The following is an 18,121-nucleotide window of genomic DNA, read 5'->3' on the forward strand; positions in this document are numbered from 1 at the left end:
CCAGATGTTGCTCTCTGTAGAGCCGCTCAGGTTAGAGCAGCTGCCGCCGCCCCCACCGCCCCCAGCCAGGCTGAAGCTCAGCGCTGAACCCAGCGGGCCCCGGCGGTCCTGAGAGTCCGGGTCCTGACCTTGGAGCCTGGTGGAGGAAGGCTGGGCCAGGCTGAGCAGGTTGTGGTGGGAGTGGAACTGGCGCATGTGGCGGATTGATTTACCCGTGGCGACCTCACCTGGAGGGTCAAGATGAGGACAAGGTTGAGAGGGGAGCTCTTAGAAGAGACGTCTGGCTGCTCCCAGGTGTGTGACGGCGCACAAATCCACCTCCTTCTGTTCTTACTCTCTTTCATAAAACTTGTAAAAGATGGAATAAAAATCCATCTACATGTAAATCTGTCAGTGGCAGCACCTGGCAGCTAGGTGGTGCTGCCGCTGCATCAACCGGAGGTCCAGCCTCACCTCCATGAAGCTGATGCCTCACATCCACCCTGCGGTGTCGAAAAAAACTTTGCAAAAAAAAAAAAGCTTATCTTTGGGTGTCATGTGACCTGTTGAGTCATGACTCCCTCGAATACCAGATGTTTTCTCCAGACTACACCAATGAGCAACATCTGTGATTCAACAATTTCTGTTAATCGCCGTAATTCACACGAGAGTCGCGATGCCTTTCGATAACTCTCATGTCATGTGACCTGGGGATGCCAAATCAGTGCAAGCTCGTACTCGACTTCAAAGACAGGACACACCTTTTTATTTCATTGTGCTGCTTTATCTTTTAGGAATGTTAATAATGAGCGGTAATGAATATTGTTTGTCAGTGGCTTCCTAGTCATGTGACCTAGGGATGCTGAATCAGCACCAGGCACGACGGCTAGACTCGGGCACTGCTATTTTTTATTCAATTTTACTGCCGCATTTATTTTATGTGACCGTTGTACCATCGAAACATCGTTCAAGCAAAACAAGTTGTGATAAAAGAGGACGCCAAATCAGTTTGAGACCATCTCGTACCCATTTGGCGTCCCTGGGTCACATGACCTGAACCCCTATAGAATTCTGGTTTATAACATTGACATGTAACACATATGTCCAGTCTCGTGCGGATGTCTGGTGGTGATTTGGCGTCCCTTGGTCACACGACGTGGAAGCAACTGATAGTTTTATTACCGTATCTCGTGTCCTGCCGCTTCCTATTTTGGTTCAGTTTGAGCACGTTGAGGAAGACCTCGCTGGTCAGGCTGCCCTCGCCGCCGCTCCCGTCAGGGGGGAAGAGAGGTGAGGGGGGCTCCAGTGGAGACAGACTCCCGCTGGAGGCCCCCACAGAGTCCAGGGAGGCCCCGGTATCCCGCCGCCCTCCCGACTCACTGCTGCTCTCCACCGTCAGATGGCTGCCGCTACAAAGAGAGAACCAGAACACTCGGTTTTACTTTCAGAACAAACAAACAAACAAACAAACAAGGATACAAAAGCCTTCAGGGGTACCTGAGTTTCCTGCGGAGGAGATAGTCGATGATGTCTGGGTCCGTCTGGATCAGACTCATCAGGACCTCCTGCTGCAGCTCCGCCGATACCTGGAGGAACACACACACGCACACACACACAAACACACACACACACACACACACACACACACCCTTGTACTTATATCTTTGTGAGGACTTTGATTGACGTACTACATTCCCTAGCACCTCACCCTAAACCTGACCATTTCAACTGACTGCCTGACCCCTGACCTTGACCCTAAACCTAACCTGAACCTGATTCTAACCTAAACCCTAAAACCAAGTCTTGACCTTCAAATGGCACTTTGAAGATGTGAGGACCAGCTAAATTGTCCTCACTCTGTAGGTTAAATACGTATTCTAGTCCTCAAAATGTAGCAAGTACAAGAACACACACACACACACACATTAAGGCTGAGATAGTTGCTGAAATATTGCTAAAGTAAGTTTTAACAGATTTTGGCGAATCTGCTCAGAATTGTGGTTTTAAAAAGAATAACAAACTTTTTTTTTTTAGTTTTATATACACGGTCGACCTTTGACCTCTGACATCCTCACCATCCCTGGGAAACAGAGACCCCAGTGTGACCTCTAACTAAGGGAAGTGCCCTGAATTAAAAGTTCACACCAAATGAAACATTTTTTGGGGAAATTGTTTGTTTGTTTAAGCCTTTAATGGGAAAGAGAAGCGAAACAACGGAGGCTAAAACCATTCCTCCAAAAAATTACCAAGGCACTGGGAGTTAGAATTTCACTTTCTCTCACAAGTCTCAAATTTATATATATATATATATATATATATATATATATATATATATATATACATACTCTTTGATTTTTGATAATTTGGTCGTTAATGCTAAGGTGGTTTGTGACTTATCAGCAGAGCAAAATATCAACAAAAGAATGTGCACATGAAACCAAAATATACGGCAAGAAGCTCCAGCCTGAGTGAAGTCATCGTATAAATTGTTTATAAAGGCGTGCGCACAAGATTTGTTTGTTATGGCAACAACATATATGAGGTTTCCAGGAGGTAATCAACTGAAAACAACATTTCCCTGGTGGGCCTCCGTACGTTGGAGCAGTCGGAGGTTTGTAGCCGGTCGTACCGTGAAGAGCCTTCTGTAGTTCTGTACCAGCACCAGCGTGGCGCTGATGATGGCCGTGCTGTCCTCGATCCCCATCGCGTGAGGACACACGTCTCCCCCTCGTTCCCTTTGCAGCAGGTTGGGCCCGAATATGACGGCCAGGTTAGCAGCTGTCATCTTGTTACCGGGGATCTGGCGGAGAGGAAGTGAGGAAGGAAAGCGCTGAGGTCAGGAGCTGTGTGGATCGGTGAGAACTGCTCTTCATGAAGCTGACAATCCAGCGTCCTGCCAAAAAAACACTGCAGTTTCCAGGACGACGCTGAGTGGAAAACCTAAAGCAGCTGTGTAAATAACCACTCGGATTTTGTTTTCCTGCTTTTCACTTAATAAACATTTAGTGTTTGTTCAGCAGTGACTCTCAAATGTCATAAGTTTCCTACAAGAGCTTCAAAAAAATCTGATCATAATCGAATTGTCCTTTTTTTTTTTTTTGGAATGGAGAGGAAGCTCTGACTGCAGGCCATCACGAGGTAACATCCGTTTTCTTGAGCTAACGAGCTGCCTACCGAGTTGGAAGTAACGAGACCATTAGCCAATTACCTGAAGATTACGGCATAAAAATTCATTTCAAGTGTGTCCCTTCTCTGCTTCCGTAGCTTTTGTTTGTCTTTACTGTGACAACAAATGTTTGCAGAGTTTCAAACTTCTGACTCCGTCACTCATACCGACCCTACACGCGCTCAAATCTGGCCATCTAGGTTGCAATTTCAGTGTGAGGGCAAATTAAGGACTTCCTGTTGATTATCAATTAATTCTACTTTTAAGAAAGTATTTCCTTATTTATTGAATTACTTACCATTTTTATGTTTATTTGCTGAAAGTGTTTCTGTGCTCTTGGTTCACCATTTTGGATTTGGCCAAAAAACATTCCCCTATTTATGACTGTAAGGTTCCTGAGATAACAATGGATCAGTTGGGGGCCAAAAGTGGCAGAGCCACAACCGAGTCGTAAGCGTCCCGTGTTGGCCCGAATGTGCTGCCCCCAGGGATATCACGCAGGCTACAACAGAAATGATGAAGTCTCTGAAATGTCGCGAGGTCTCCCCAGTGGCTCACCTCCTCGTCGTTGGTTCCTATGCTGTCCTGGGCGAAGCTCTGCACGGTGTGTAGCAACGTGAGGAGGCGCAGCAAAGTGTCGCAGTTACAGGGAGGAAGCAGATGCAGGAGGTGCTGCAGGTAGTGGAGCTGGTCTGCTCCTCTTAGGACTGCAGGACATGAAGCGTTTTAGTTTGTTTATTATCTAACAAAAGTTTCCATGTAGTTGTCGTGCAAATGCTGGAAATATAGGTGTAACAAAATCTCATAACGATAAAATTACACAGGCCGCGCAATGTGTATCTTTGACAGAAGATGGTGCGACATTTCTATCTGGTTGTAACAGAGTAGAAGAAGAAGAAGTCTTGGCGTCTGGCAGGGAAGAATGGAGGTAAAAGCTTCTGTTGGAGAAGTTTGAAATGTTAAGTAACAGTCGGTCCCCACCATGTTGCTGCTGTCTGGAGACGGAGACAACGTTTGGTTTGGGAATATCAGGAAAGACTGACCATGTCGGAGCCAATTAGGAAAAGAACTCCGGACTCCCAATTAGAATATTTACTCTTTTTTTTAAAAAAGGCCAAAATGTCATCCATCAAACTTTCCGAGTTTTTTTTATTGTTTGCACAATTGAGGGAAATATTTCAAATTTTTATCCTTTACATCGACCTTTAGGATGTCCATCAAAATATTGTGATGAAATACAACTGGAGTGAAGACCGATCGTTGGGGGTTTCGTTTTTTTAGCAACAGATTTCTTTTGGAGCGTCGTACAGAAAACAATTGGATTTGAATGACCCTCTTTGGCAAGGGTGTTGTCATTAAAGTGGCGTGTGTGTGTGTGTGTGTGTGTGTTTGTGCGTGGGTGTGTTTGTGTGCGCGTACGGTTGGCATGAAGGAAGGCAGGGTACAGCTCTCGAGGAAGCAGAGGATCAGGCATGTCTCTCAGAAACTCTTTGAGCAGCGCCGCTACATCGTGGACGCTGTGCTCCTCATCCAGCTGGACATCCACCCCCATGTCAAAGTCCTCCCGCAACTGAGAAACACACAAACACACATGCACACACACACACACAAAATTCAAGTGAAGGCCCTGGCCTCCAGATGGGTACGATATCTCCCATTACAGGATATCACTCATCATCAGTTTTTTCTTGGAGATTATTTTTACGTCCTTGAAACCGGGAAACGTGACGAGGGAACGGGGTGACAATTTACATGAAAACGTCACGACTGGGAACCGAAGACGAAGCCACACAAGAAGAGCTGAGGATGTCAGCGTCCACTTCGGCGCAGGAGAGCAAAAATCTAAGGATTCTACACAAGTATTTTTATCCTTCTTTCATTTTTACTTTGGTGCTCGAAAGAAAAAAAGGATAATTTGTTGTAGTTTTCCAGGTGAAAAAAACATGATTTCATGGGATGGAGTTGAAAATTACAACCCACTTGTAAACTCTCATGTGTCATGTTTAGATTTCCATGTGTCCTTTAACAATCCTTGGACTGCAATTGTGAAGAAGTGCGAAAAAGCCCCCAAAAATGCCTTGCGACGATGTCCAAAACAACCACAAACTGGCACATTTTGGGGAGTCCCGGCTGCTTGAACAGGAAGTGTCCTCACCTGTCTCACTCTCTTCTTAGAGCTGCCCACTCTGAAGATGCCGACTGTCTGAAGACCTGGACACACGACATAAAGAATTGACTTCCGTGTCTGACATGAAGGACTAAACATGACGTACTTGGACACAGATCTCTAAATTTGTGGCGTCTAGCGGTTTTCGAGGGCTCGGGAGAAATCACCGTGGTTCTCGATGTGACTGCAGCATCGCTCCAGCACCCGGGGTACTTGTCTGTAGATGGGGTTGAGGCTGAGCTTGGTCTGGGTCCTCCCCTCTGAGCTGCCCCCAGGTGACTTCTTCAGCTCCAGTTCAGCAGGATGAGACAGCTGCAGTGCCTCCAGCAGGCGGGACTGACTGTCCACCAGGTCGGAGATGGAGTCGACGGACAGGCCGCCCTGTAGGGGGACGAGACAGATGGAACAAGTACTGTACAAGTGATCCATGTAAACCTAGAGATGGTTCTTGGCTGGCGCTAAATTGTGAACCTTTAAAGAACCGTGATGTGCTCCCACGGGTCGTAGAACCGTGCCGAGACGTGATTCTGCCAGTGTCTAGTTTCCTAATGGCATGCAGTTGCTAATAAAGCCAAGAAAAAGAACCATCAACATATCAGTCACATCCAGGCCTCACCTGGGCCACGCTTGGCACTTCTGGCTCTGATGTGGGTCGCATCAGGTACAAGTACTGGCTTTGGAGCTTTTTAGGAATCCAAACACAAGTCACCTAACATGTCTGGGCTGCTCATGAGGATCGCAACCACAGGGAAGGTTAATTATTGATGCTGGGCGCAACAAAATGTAAACACGAGCCAGCTTCAACCTCATCGCTGCATTGGGGTCTTACAGACACGCCTGCTTATCCACCACTAGGGTTTAGTTTTAGATCAGCAAAGAGTGGGTGATGCTTTGGAACCAGTTTCTATGTCCAAGAGTTGGTTCTTTTGCATTCAAAACAAATAAAACTGGCTAAAATCTGGACTGTAAAAAGTCCTGGATCTGGTTTGGTGTTCAAAGGGGTGCACGTTCTTGGTCTGTCAGACCAGCGTCTTACTACTTTGTGGTCCACGGCCCACTCAGCGGCTGTAACAGGTAAATTTGAGTAAGTAAACCTCAACTCTTTCTCCAACACAGATTGAATTTGACAGCAGGACGAACATTAAAAGACCAGACAACAGCAGGGTGAAGAGGGGAGGACAGAAAAAAAAAAGTTAAAAGCAGCAGTGACGGGACCAAATGGAAGGAATTTTTGAAGATTGATGGCAGCAGACGAGGCCGTTCATCCTGACGCTGCAGTCCAGTAAATATTTTAACTGAGCCGAGTACCTCAAGAGTATAAATCACTCATCTATGACCAAGGAATGGTTTCTGTCCTCGGGAGGAATTTGTAGCAGTTCCATCCAGAAAACCAGCGCTGTGGTTCAGACGTTTACTCAGTCTGACAGGTGAAGTACGCAGAATATCGCGAGGTGTCACTGCACGGTGCGATCAAATAATACTCAAACTACGCAGTAAACCAACTCTCTTTTGCCACCGTTTATCACCGTCTGCTTCATCTATGTGGTAGATTGTACGTCTGAATGTTGCTAATAGACTTCAGTAGTGAGATTAAACAACTTCTGTGTTACAGTTTTCACACGAAAGGTTTATTAGACTCCTTTTCAACAACAAGTACGCCTTTGTATATTGTATTTTTCATCATGAGGGTCTCATAAATTTGTGAACATTGTGTGTCTTTTTTTCCCGTAGGGTAAAATAGACCATAACCATAACACGGATTTACAAAACACACCTTTATTTTGCGTCCTTGAGTTGATGTGAGAGTTGTTTAGTTGCACTATGATGTGGCCCAAATGTCACGATTCGGCCACTGTTTAAAGCAAGAATAGCACAGAGTAAATGCATGTGTGGGACATTTTTCTTGCTATTTTTTTAAATCAAGTTTGGCACAAATGTCCACCAGGACTTGAGGCTGAACTGAAAAGTTTCTGATGAGCAAAAAAAAAACAGAAGTCATTGATTTCATCACCTCGCGCGAACGTGATATCTCCAGGGTACGGCAAGGGAATCCCCTCAGGTTTGACACAAATGTCCACTGGGATGTGAGGATGAGTGGAAAAGATTTTGGTGGTCCAATGTCACTGTGACCTCAATATTCTGGGAACGCCTCCAGAGGACTTCTTTCCAAATTTGGTAAAAATGCCCACCAGGATTAAAGGATGACCTGAAAACCTTTTTTTTTTTGGTAGTCAAAGGTCAAGGTCGTTGTCCCCTCACATGATTGCCATACTTCCCTAACAACAAGAGGGGATTTCATCAAATTTGGAACAAAATCCACCGGGATTTGAGGATGAAAACCATCACTTTGGTAGGAAATGGTTAAAAAGGACTGACAAACACATGTGGTGGAAAAGTACGACCCCACGGTGGTGTTTCCAGCGTTTCCTCCCACAGCAATCAAACGCCATAAAGATGGAAGCTTTTTTTCTTTCAAATAAAACTTTTTTAGTTTTTGTGATGAATCTCTTTTTGCAAATCCATCCATCTGTAACTTATTAAAATGTTTTGCAGCTCCACTGTTTCTTTTCTGCACTGCATTTTTAGGACAATCAGTCAACATGACACTCAAACATCCAGCCTTTCTTCCCGGTTAAGGACACTCCACAAACCCTTAGAACCGATGGACAGTCGGGTAAGGTAGTCCTCGCTCCGCTGCTCCTAAAACCAATCATTTCAACCTCTTCACCACAACTTCTCCCTCTCTACCATCCATCTTGTGCCAACCTTTACTCCTGCTTTGGACGCTGTCCGTCGCTGCACCCCACCCATCACCAAGCATGTTAGCGGTGAGCCGCTCGAGCCCCGACAGCTGAGAGACGCTGAGTCAGCGACCCATTCAGCTGGGGACGGATGGGAAATTTGTGGCTTGTTTCTCACTCTTGAATAGGTTGTCCTCTTCAAAACATCCAGCTGCCTTGAACAACCAGATTCTGAGGGCGTTACTAAGGAGTGCTTTCTCTTATCTTTCTGGAAAGGAGGAGTAGAGCAATGACCTTTGGGTCAGGAGCTCTTTAAACTTACCTAATGAACACCCTAACATGACCACAAATCACATGTGTGGCCCGGTACTTGGGGAGCATGTGTTGCTCCTTATTAAAAACTGGACCCGTTTCATCTCACAAGTTTGCTCAGTCATTTGCTGAGGCCACCAAAAACATGAAAAACAGCAAATTTAAAACTAAAATAAACCACTTTAATGGCTCCGTTGAATTTCTAAACTTGGACTTGAATAAAGTGATATTTTTATGTCATGGATCCAAAGCTCAACTACGCAATTACGTGATTACAACATATCTCTTGTGTAAAATCGATCACAACACAAAGAGGGAGTGAGGAATGAGGCCATTAGTCAATATCTTATTTGCTTACTAGCAACAGCTGCTAGCAAGCGACATAAACATGTGTTTTGTTGACACAAAAATAATTGCTGACCCCTCCTGAGGAGCTGTCAAGGACATTTATGTAGGTTTTTTCAAAAGATTTCACAAACTAGACAATTAGCAAATGAAGCGATGATGGACGTCATCTTTATTGTTCTGTCATTTATGGACCACGTCAGACAGGACTGACTGACTCTGATAAGCTGGGCTCGATAGTTGGCGCAGGTTCAATTGCTGTGCTTGCTGGCTGTAATGATGCTCATTACAAGCTTAAGGTAAGAGCTGTTTTCAGATCAGTGCTGAGATTACAGGGCGTGATGGCCTGCAGCAGATTTTAGAGACGCAATCCTTTGAAAAACAACCAACTCGGCATTTTATTTTACATAAGGGGAACACAAATTAACACGCAGTTTAATTTCTTCAACACAAATTGCAGGGTGGGATTTTGTTGGTTCGATTGTATGGAGTCAGTCCTGTGCCGTTGTTGTTTAACAGAACGGGTTTTCAAAACAAATGTTTATTTGAGAGAAACCCCATCAACGCCGCCAAACAAAACGCTTCATTGTCAGAACCACAAACGTGTGATTCAAGGAAAAGGCTTTGATGTGACTCCAAAACTTTTCTTTCATCTCCTACAAGGAGCAAGATCAAAGAAAACTGGGGTTGTGTGACAGTACATACACTTTAAGAAACGTCTTCGGATTCGTGAAGAAGCACTTGATGATTTTAAATACAAATGTATTTAACGTGTTCTAAAATACCTTTTTGATGGTTAATGGTCTTAAATAATGTTTTATTAAATTAGTCAATACATATTTTTGATCATATTTTAATTACAACCCCTTTTTTGCACGATAATGACACAAAACTAACTTAGTTTGTGTGGAAATAATTGGAATTTGAAACCAAAATTCAAATTCTACTCCCGCAAAATATGCCAGGTTTAATAACTTCAGGCTAAAAACAAAGTTCCCTTTCTGTTTGTCAGCTAGAGTCCTTGAGGGGAAAACTACGAGAAATGACCAGTGACATCAAAACCAGTTTGGATCCTATCCAGGACGAGCGTAGGACCAAGTATGATGCAGAAACTGGGACAGGAAAAGGCACAGATGAAGGGTTTTCTAGGAGGTCAAGGGAACATTTTTTAAGTAGAAAGTAACCTGGTAAATGTAATTTACCATTTAAGATAAAAGATCTTGATAAATAACGCATGTGGGTCTCGTTTCAGTCCATTTGTATGTTTCGCTCAATCAACTGGTGTTCTCACCCTTCTTTGTCCTCGTCCGGTGTTATCCAAAAACGTGGGTGACAGTGGTTTGTTCTGGGTCTCGTATATCGGCGCCGGCGCCACCGAGTTTGCAGACTGAGAGCCAGGGCCTCCTCCAGTAATCGAAGAGGAGCTGACCAGTGGTTTGTTCCCATTAAAAAACTGACGCTTCTCGGCCCTGAAGCGCAGGATGCTGGCCTCCAAATCCAAACAGTCGCGCCTGCTCTCCTTCAGGGCGTCCTGTCGCCGTTTATAAGCCCGGTCGTTTGCAATGACTTGAGACAGTGGGATGCCAAAAGCCTTGGGAGCCGATTCTGAGGGAGAAAGAAAGTAAGGGACATTAAAGTGGACATTAAAAGGTACTTTAATATGTGACCTGCGCTCAGTGTTGAGAAGTGAACGGAAAACCTGACTTAATTGACTTGACTGGCGTTCTGTAAGTCTGGTTGGTTGGGGGCATTGAAGAACAAAGAAGGAACCTTTACAAAGCTTTGGTGGATGAAGGCCACCTGGCAGACCGAGGACCAGATAGAGGGACTGTCGATGGCCTGGGAACGCTTCTGGATTTCCCAGTCAAAAAAGGCTAAATGTGGCCATGGAAAGGGAAGTCCCTGCTGGAACTGCTACCTCCACCACCCAACTTCAGATAAATGCATCAAGAAGGATAAATGACAATCGATGTCTGTTTATCTGGCTACAAAAAACAAACAAACATCAAAACTGGTCAACGCATAAGATCACAAAGCCCCTCAACGAAGAGATTAAGGGTTCAAGTAGAAAAGTGGTATCAGAATAGACAAAGTGGATTGAAAGGGCAGGGAAGAGAGAGATAAAGGTGTAATCCTGTTAGAGCGGCCGCAGCCACACAGCAGACATCACACTCAGACTGATACAGGCTTACAGCCGCGGCTGCAGGTGAGCGTAACATGAGCAGGGGAACCGACATCGCAGGTGTTCCTAGTCAGCAGCTCGGCTCAAACGGCAAATCCCGTTGCTCCGCTACGTCACATGACCACATAAGAACACACTGTTCTGGCATCACATGCTGTAAAGATCCAGTTAGAGGTAAATTAAGGGCGTTAAGATGGACAAAAACAATGACTTAGGTCACTAGTCCCCAAACTGTTATAGGTGCTGTTGAGACATTCAGCCACCTCCTTTTATCTAGCGCTACCAGTGGCTAGGCTAGCACCAATAACGTCAATGCTTGCTCTGTCGGACATGGTACCAGAACCTGGGGAGCATATCGTTCGAACAGTAGGCTCCAGCCCCCACGGCACCCTTTACAGGATAAGCGGTAGAAAATGGACGGATGGATGGATGGATTTGAATTTCATATCTTAATAATCGGATTGCATTTTTATTATTATGATTCGAATACAAATTTAGTTATCAAATATGAATAAACAGCCCTCGACCTCTCCATGGCTGAATCTCCCTCTCTCTTGCATTCCCGTCTTGTCACGTCTTCTTGTCACTCAAAGTAAACTATTAATGATGAACGTGTCAACAAGTTGTCTTAGCAAAAAGGTGCTGAGCTGACACTCGATAAACGTTGTGTAACAACAGCATATCGTCAGCAAACAATCACACATTTTTAGAAGTTTGGTCACAAAAATCAGGATCTATAAAAACTCAACACAGAATATCTTGAACTCAGAAATGTAAAATGACACCAATCATCTCAATCACATTCCAGGTGGAGTCTCTTATACATAACCACACAGAATAACAGTTTTTTTTTTAATGGTTTGCCATTTCTGTACTTGAGAACATGTATTTCAGTGGTTTAAGTGGGTTGGTTTACACACTTGGTTTTATTCACAGCATGGATAAAACAGCATGCAGAAAGAGAAGTTCTGGCCCATGTGAGCGTCACTGGAGGGTTCAGGAATGGAACGGTTCTCCACTAGAACCGATGTTCCGTGCTCGTCGTCGCTGAAGTCAAAAGTAAAACCTTCGATGTCCACTAAGTGTCAATAAGCCTCTTACAACTGAAAGGTTGAGATTCACATGCATGAACTGAACTTCACCCCTGTTGAAAACCACCTTTGATTGTTTTAGAAATGGAACTGCTTGCTCCCGATGATGACACAGATGTTTCCCGGTTTGTGTTCTTGAACTGTGTTTTTTCCCCTCCAGGGACCGACACGTCCTCAGAGACGCCGCAGTGTAAACCGAGGTTAGCTTTCTCTCTCTCTCTCTCTCTCTCTCTACATGTGTCATTCACATGCATGTAACAGTAAACACTGCGCAGAGTAATTGGTTTGCATCTATTCTTACACACTCAAAGGACTGTTTGAAGAAGCGACGCGCACGTGCACAGTCACGCCTGGTGTCCCGAGCAGGTCAGACGGCCCCGGCAGGCGGGCAGGCTGGCAGGATGCCAGGCAAAGACTTAAACATATGGGATTGACTCAGCTAGAAATAACTCTGGGCTTGATTCTGCTGCATGGATGCATCATTCATACTGCAGGATGATCAACAGGCTCCAAATGCTTCATGGTCTGGAGTCAAGATGCTGTTGCTCTATGATCTGATGAACATTTTAAAGAAAAATCGTGAATCTCGACCCGTTTTCACTGCCGAATTAAGCGGAACGATTTAATAACCTGTTACGGAGCCCTCAAGGCACATTTTCAAACAGTTCTGCAACATTTATTCCCTCCTATTATGAGAATCAATTACTTGGGACGTATTAAAGGGTCCAATTCATCCAGAAGCTTCGCACTGCTCCAGGCATCCAGCGATTATCACTGGAATGTACCACAAAATGTCCCTTTTTTTCTTCTTTTCTTTTTTTGGGCGATGTCTCAGGAACTTCCTGGCAGGAAATCCAAATCTTACTGGTAAATCTGGACAATTTGGTAAATTAGTTCAATACTGCCCTTCATGGGTGGTTGTTTTTTAACTTAACTGCTGTGCAACTCTGATGTTTGGGCAGAACTGATGCCCGATGGGAGGAAAAATGATAGAAACGATGAAACGATGTTAAGGTACTTCATTCCTCGCCTACCCCCCCCCCCCCCGGGACGAGTCGCACCACACCAGCCAGCACCTCCATTGATGAGATATCATCTGTTTTGGTGTCTTACGCACAGCCCTCGATGGCCTCATTCGATCAGCGTAAGCTCGAGCTTATTCCCTTGCTCCTGACGTCTGTTGGCAGGACTACGACTCCTGACATTTCCTGGTATCCAGCGCCAACCATGACAGCGTTGGCCGCTTGCACTTGAAGTGTTTTGCTTGTTAAAGTAGTTAGGAGTTGGGCCTCGCCGGCAGTGTCAGACAAAGTGATCGGTCAGGCATAAGAGCTCTGAAGGAGCAGGTCCGAGGCTGCAACCGGCATTAAAAAAAGAAGCTCTTGTGTTTTAGCGACTTTGATCCTCTTTTTGATATTTTTTTTTGGAAAAATGAACAATTGAACAAAGAGAACAAGTAGAAACGTAGCACTGCGGGGTTGTTTTGGGGAATTCAAGAGAGAGAGAGTGTTCCGTTTAGCTCTCTCAGTAATGCAGGCGCAATAAAACCTGCACACGAAAATGGAATTCAGCCAAAAGGAAAAAAAATGAAGGCCTACAAAACAGCTCTGGTACTGCAGTATTTCAAATATTGAAAACTTCCCTCACACGCATATTAAAGGGTTCTCTGCAAGGCTAATGAGCAGGAGGAGGTGTGAAACGACCAAAACAGGAATGACACATCAAGCTGCTTTCCATGTTTGTACTCATCTGATTCATTTGTATTGCCTCGGTGGTTTTGCAGGGGTTTGAACTCAGTATTTCAACAATCCTCTCTCCAGCTCAGCTTCGCTAATTTGTTCTGAGTCCTTTGATTGATTAAACTTCCTGAGTAAAACCACAAAAACAAACAGTAAAAGTGGAAGAGGAAGCCAGCTGCTTGTGTCCGACTGTTAATTCTGGCTGTCCTTCTTTAGTCATTCTGGTTATTGGGAGACTGGGAGAAATGTCCTCAGACGGCAGTCATGGCTTGTTCTCGTCACCAAACCAGCAGCTGGTTGTTGACAACACCGGTCCATCAGGGCGCCGGGATCAGCGAGGATAGAAAAAAACAACTGCTCTCGCTATGTAGGAAGTTCTTGCAGACCAGAAGTCGTCCAGTTTATCCATCCCAGAAAGACCAGTTTCAGTGTCTTTTGCATACACGTCAATTATGGGCCGAACATGTGGTTTAAGAGGACCAAGAAAGGACGGTCTCACTTTCATTCAAACCCTGGAGCCACTCAACCAACCGCATCAATTTAGCCGAGGGAGCCCGTAGGGATGCTAACTTCCTGTTGGGCTCCAAAAATCTGTTATCCCTGCAGCATTAAAAGTGTAAAGAAACTAATCTATGATATTCCAGCGCAATGAGGACGGAGGGATGAATGAGCCGGGGAGTTTTGGTCACGGTAGTTACTTCTGTGAGCTGAATCCTAAAGACGGATGGGGCAGACTCTCCTCCCTGGAGGAACGAGCAGACAGGTCGTGAATAAAAGTTAATTATAAGTGACAGATGCCCTCTAGTGGCCACAGTATCACGTCAATTAAAGAGGGGAGAAATCCATATACGGAGGTGGAGGAAGCGGTGGGTGGAAAGCTAGCTGACACAGGAGCCTCGTGTTGGAGGCTAGTGAGTGGAGGACAGCCACAGACATCTGGACACTGTGCATGTGCAGCGGGAGCCCGCCCCACTTTTCACGTCTCCAGTGGCTTCCTGGTCTTGTACAACACTAAACATAAACGACACGTTCTGAATCAATACAAAGCTCCATCGGTTCACTCTTCCCTTAGATTCTGTTTCGAAAATAGGGAGCCAACACTGGGAGGAGCCTCCATTCTCCTTCTCCTCCATAGCCAAGGTGGAGTTTAGCAACACAGAGGCTCGCAGGGCTAAACCTGGCAGGCCAGTGAGGCTAAACATTATCATCAATCTCACTTCACAAATCTGACAGGACCGCTTTACAAACCCGCCATTATCGCCTTCGCTACGATAACCGGGCTCCCGCCGACATCTGAGGGCCGCACTGCCGCGCCCTCAGTAGTGGAGGAGCCGAGCCAGCAGGAGAGCAGCCAGGTCCCAATGTTCTGTGTTTTCATTAGCAGGGTTAGCTTCAGCTAAGTCCGTGAGTAAGAGGCTGCAGGCGGGATTTAAAGATCTGCACAGACAGCCTGGGAATGTGTGTGTGTGTGTGTGTGTGTGTGTGTGTGTGTGTGTGTGTGTCTCCCTGCTGTGATAATCACCTGAGAATAGAGAACATCTCTTTATGAGAGGTTGGCAGATGATCGGTAACATGGTTTATAACAAGAGCGGGGGGGGGGGGGCGGCGTGATGATGGGGGGGTGAAGAAGGCAGAAGAGAGGGGTGGGCGGCCTAAAGATGGGAATGAGGCAGGAAAAAACTCCATGAATCACTCAGTTTATCACAAACCAAACGACACACGGTGATCCTGAGGCTCCTGAAGGTCACGAGGCGGCGAGGCTGCTGTTTTTCTAGTAAAGAGGCAATAAACCTCCAGCATGGGTTTGACATTTAAAGTCAAAACTACTTTGGGGCTGCAGCCACCAAACAGGACATGACCAGAAACGATGACTGAGGCAGTTGGCATGGAAACACACGTTACTGTTGTTTGGTGCTTGAGTGGCGACTCAGCGGGACGGTCAGAGAGTGGCGGCGGGGGCGTTTGTGTTCATTCATTATTTCTTCAGTGTTGACACAACACAGCGAAGACAAAGACGCACAGATGTGAGTCAGCCGGCCACTCGTGCCTCATATAAACACTCTGTAGTGTGAGGGGACACGAGGAAGCACACGCCACTGGTAGTGTTTAACCACTTGTGTGTGTGTGTGTGTGTGTGTGTGTGTGTGTGTATGTTCTTGTACTTGCTACATAGTGAGGACTAGAAGACATATTTAACCAACAGAGTGAGGACATTTTTGGGAAGTGAGGACATTTTAGCCGGTCCTCACATCTTCAAAGGGCCGTTTGAAGGTCAAGACTTGGTTTTAGGGTCAAGGTTGGAATTATGGTTCAGGTTAGGTTTAGGGTCTAGGTCAGGGGTCAGGCAGTCAGTTGAGATGGTCAGGTTTAGGGTGAGGGGCTAGGGAATGTAGTACGTCAATCAAAGTCCTCACAAAGACATAAGTATAAGGATGTGTGTGTGTGTGTGTGTGTTCTTACCTCGCTCTTTCTTTTCTTTTGAAAAAGAGTCAAACTTCCTCCGAAGAGATTTTCTCCTTTTATGTATTTCTGTCAGAAAAAGAAAAAGTCACTATGAATAAAGACACAAGTAGGAACAGACTTCACTTGTCTTCTGGGGAACCTCCTAAGGAGCCCCCGAGTGGCCATGGAGAAAAAAATATAGAGATTTTGAGGCTACTAGGTATAACTTGTTCCCTCAATTTGATAAATTAATTTGTAGCAGCAAGATGTGACTTGTTCCCTCTATTTAAAACATTAATAAATTGTTCCCCCACATTAATGAATCAATTGTGGCAACAAGATATGATTTCTCTCAATTTCATCAATTCATTGATTTGTGGCAACAAAATGTAACTTGTTCCCTACATTAATGTTTTTGCATGGCAAATATTTATGACCCCCCCCCCCCCCCCCCCATAACTTGTTCCCTCAGTTTAATTCGCTCATGGCCGGGAGACATAGGTTTGTCCTTTATGTTCATTAATCAGGGATCACAAATATATAACTTGTTCCCTAAAGTTTGACTTTTTTGGTGGCCACAAGTAATCCCTTGTTCCCTCAACTTCATTCCCAACTCATTCCCACAATTTATTTGTTTTGCGGCCACGAGATTCAGCTTCTTCCCACAGTTAAAATCAATTTTACGGGAACTTACTTCTCAAGGCCACCTATTGATTAAATTTGAGGGAACAAGTTAAATCTTGTGGCCAAGACACATTTGTTTTCTCCGACTGCTTTGGGACTCTGTAATCTGGAGTCTCCATCGTAACTGAAACAACCCATTGTCTTTTTATCAGCTCCAAACGAACCTCTCACTCTCTTCCCCGGGCCCTCACCGTCAATTCTAAGTTACAACCTCGTTCCTCTCTGTCTCACTTGCAGTCCTCCTCCTCTTCTGCCTCGGCTCTTACAATAACCCTGACTGATCCAATAAACCTGGCCTTTTGTGACCTTGCTGCCTGTTTTAATAGAGCGTTTGCTGAATAGCTGCGCTTCCTGTGGCCTGAGACAAAAGGTTTATGACGAGTGTGAAAGAAAAACACCCCTAACAAGATAGGAGTGCGGGGAAAACACACTCACATCATAACTTTTGTGGCAAAGATCAAAGTTATTATGTTATAATTCAGATCAACTATCAAGGGGACTTGAATGAAATATGGCGGAGGGGTGTGGCCTCAGCCAAGGGGGCCGTTAAGTTTCAAGGTGCAATGATAAACTACGTTTTCTAACGCAGGACTCATTGCGAAGGAGCTCCGGATCCCTGCCTATAGATAAAACTTAGCTTATAAATACAGGACAAACTAGTGGTTAAGGTCAGAACAAAGGAACGCTGCGTTTAGCATCTACCAGAAGATGGTGACGCTAGCAGGTGTAAAAAAATAGAAATATTTTGTTGGACACACTTGTTTACAGTGCATTAAGTCTAGTATCCCAACAGTCCAGCTGGATATTTCTAGACAAATAAAGAAAGCCACATTAGAAGCACCGAGATATTTTCAGCACGGCGTGCTACGTGCTAGCAGCTAGCATTAGCTGCTGCAGCTGTTCTCTTGATGTGTTTTGATGGTGTTTATCTTGCGTTTCCGCTCAACTCTGTGCAACATCTTCTGGCCGGTTTAATCTAGAAGAGGACATTATTTGGGTTTGTAAAGCTCTTGTTTACAAGTCACTGTTGTTGGTGGTTTTTACCAGTTAAGGAATGGTTGCAGCTCGCGACGGCACCAACACTCTCCTCAATCACAGAGACGTTTGTAACGTTTAAAGGAGGCAGTCGTTCCTCCGCGTCGACAAATGTATGCATGTGCACGTCAGGATAAAGAGGTCAAATTCCTGGGACAACAGGAAATTAAAAGTTTATTTCCAAAATGAGCACATGCCATCTCCAGCTACAGCTAATCTCTCCTCGGACGTCTGCGCG

At 45.1% G+C, this 18,121-nt stretch overlaps 1 protein-coding gene across 2 annotated transcripts in view; it reads right to left on the reverse strand.

Moving 5' to 3' along the window:
• The window catches only part of arhgap36 (Rho GTPase activating protein 36), a 55,352-nt gene that overhangs the window by 2,386 nt on the left and 34,845 nt on the right, over positions 1–18,121 (reverse strand). For both annotated transcript variants that reach the window (XM_086197652.1, XM_086197653.1), the window contains exons 3-12: positions 16,183–16,251; positions 10,002–10,315; positions 5,480–5,693; positions 5,301–5,356; positions 4,565–4,715; positions 3,704–3,852; positions 2,609–2,779; positions 1,477–1,565; positions 1,162–1,388; positions 1–227 (exon numbers count right to left, since the gene is read on the reverse strand). The exon at positions 1–227 is cut by the window's left edge and continues 2,386 nt beyond it. In XM_086197652.1, coding sequence (XP_086053778.1) covers positions 1–227; positions 1,162–1,388; positions 1,477–1,565; positions 2,609–2,779; positions 3,704–3,852; positions 4,565–4,715; positions 5,301–5,356; positions 5,480–5,693; positions 10,002–10,315; positions 16,183–16,251 — 1,667 coding nt within the window. The remainder of the gene's footprint in view (positions 228–1,161; positions 1,389–1,476; positions 1,566–2,608; positions 2,780–3,703; positions 3,853–4,564; positions 4,716–5,300; positions 5,357–5,479; positions 5,694–10,001; positions 10,316–16,182; positions 16,252–18,121) is intronic.

The sequence above is a fragment of the Aulostomus chinensis genome, chromosome 24 (genome assembly GCF_037954235.1).
Source record: "Aulostomus chinensis isolate RoL2024-O1b breed Wild chromosome 24, RoL_Achi_v1.0, whole genome shotgun sequence".
Lineage (NCBI taxonomy): Eukaryota > Metazoa > Chordata > Actinopteri > Syngnathiformes > Aulostomidae > Aulostomus > Aulostomus chinensis.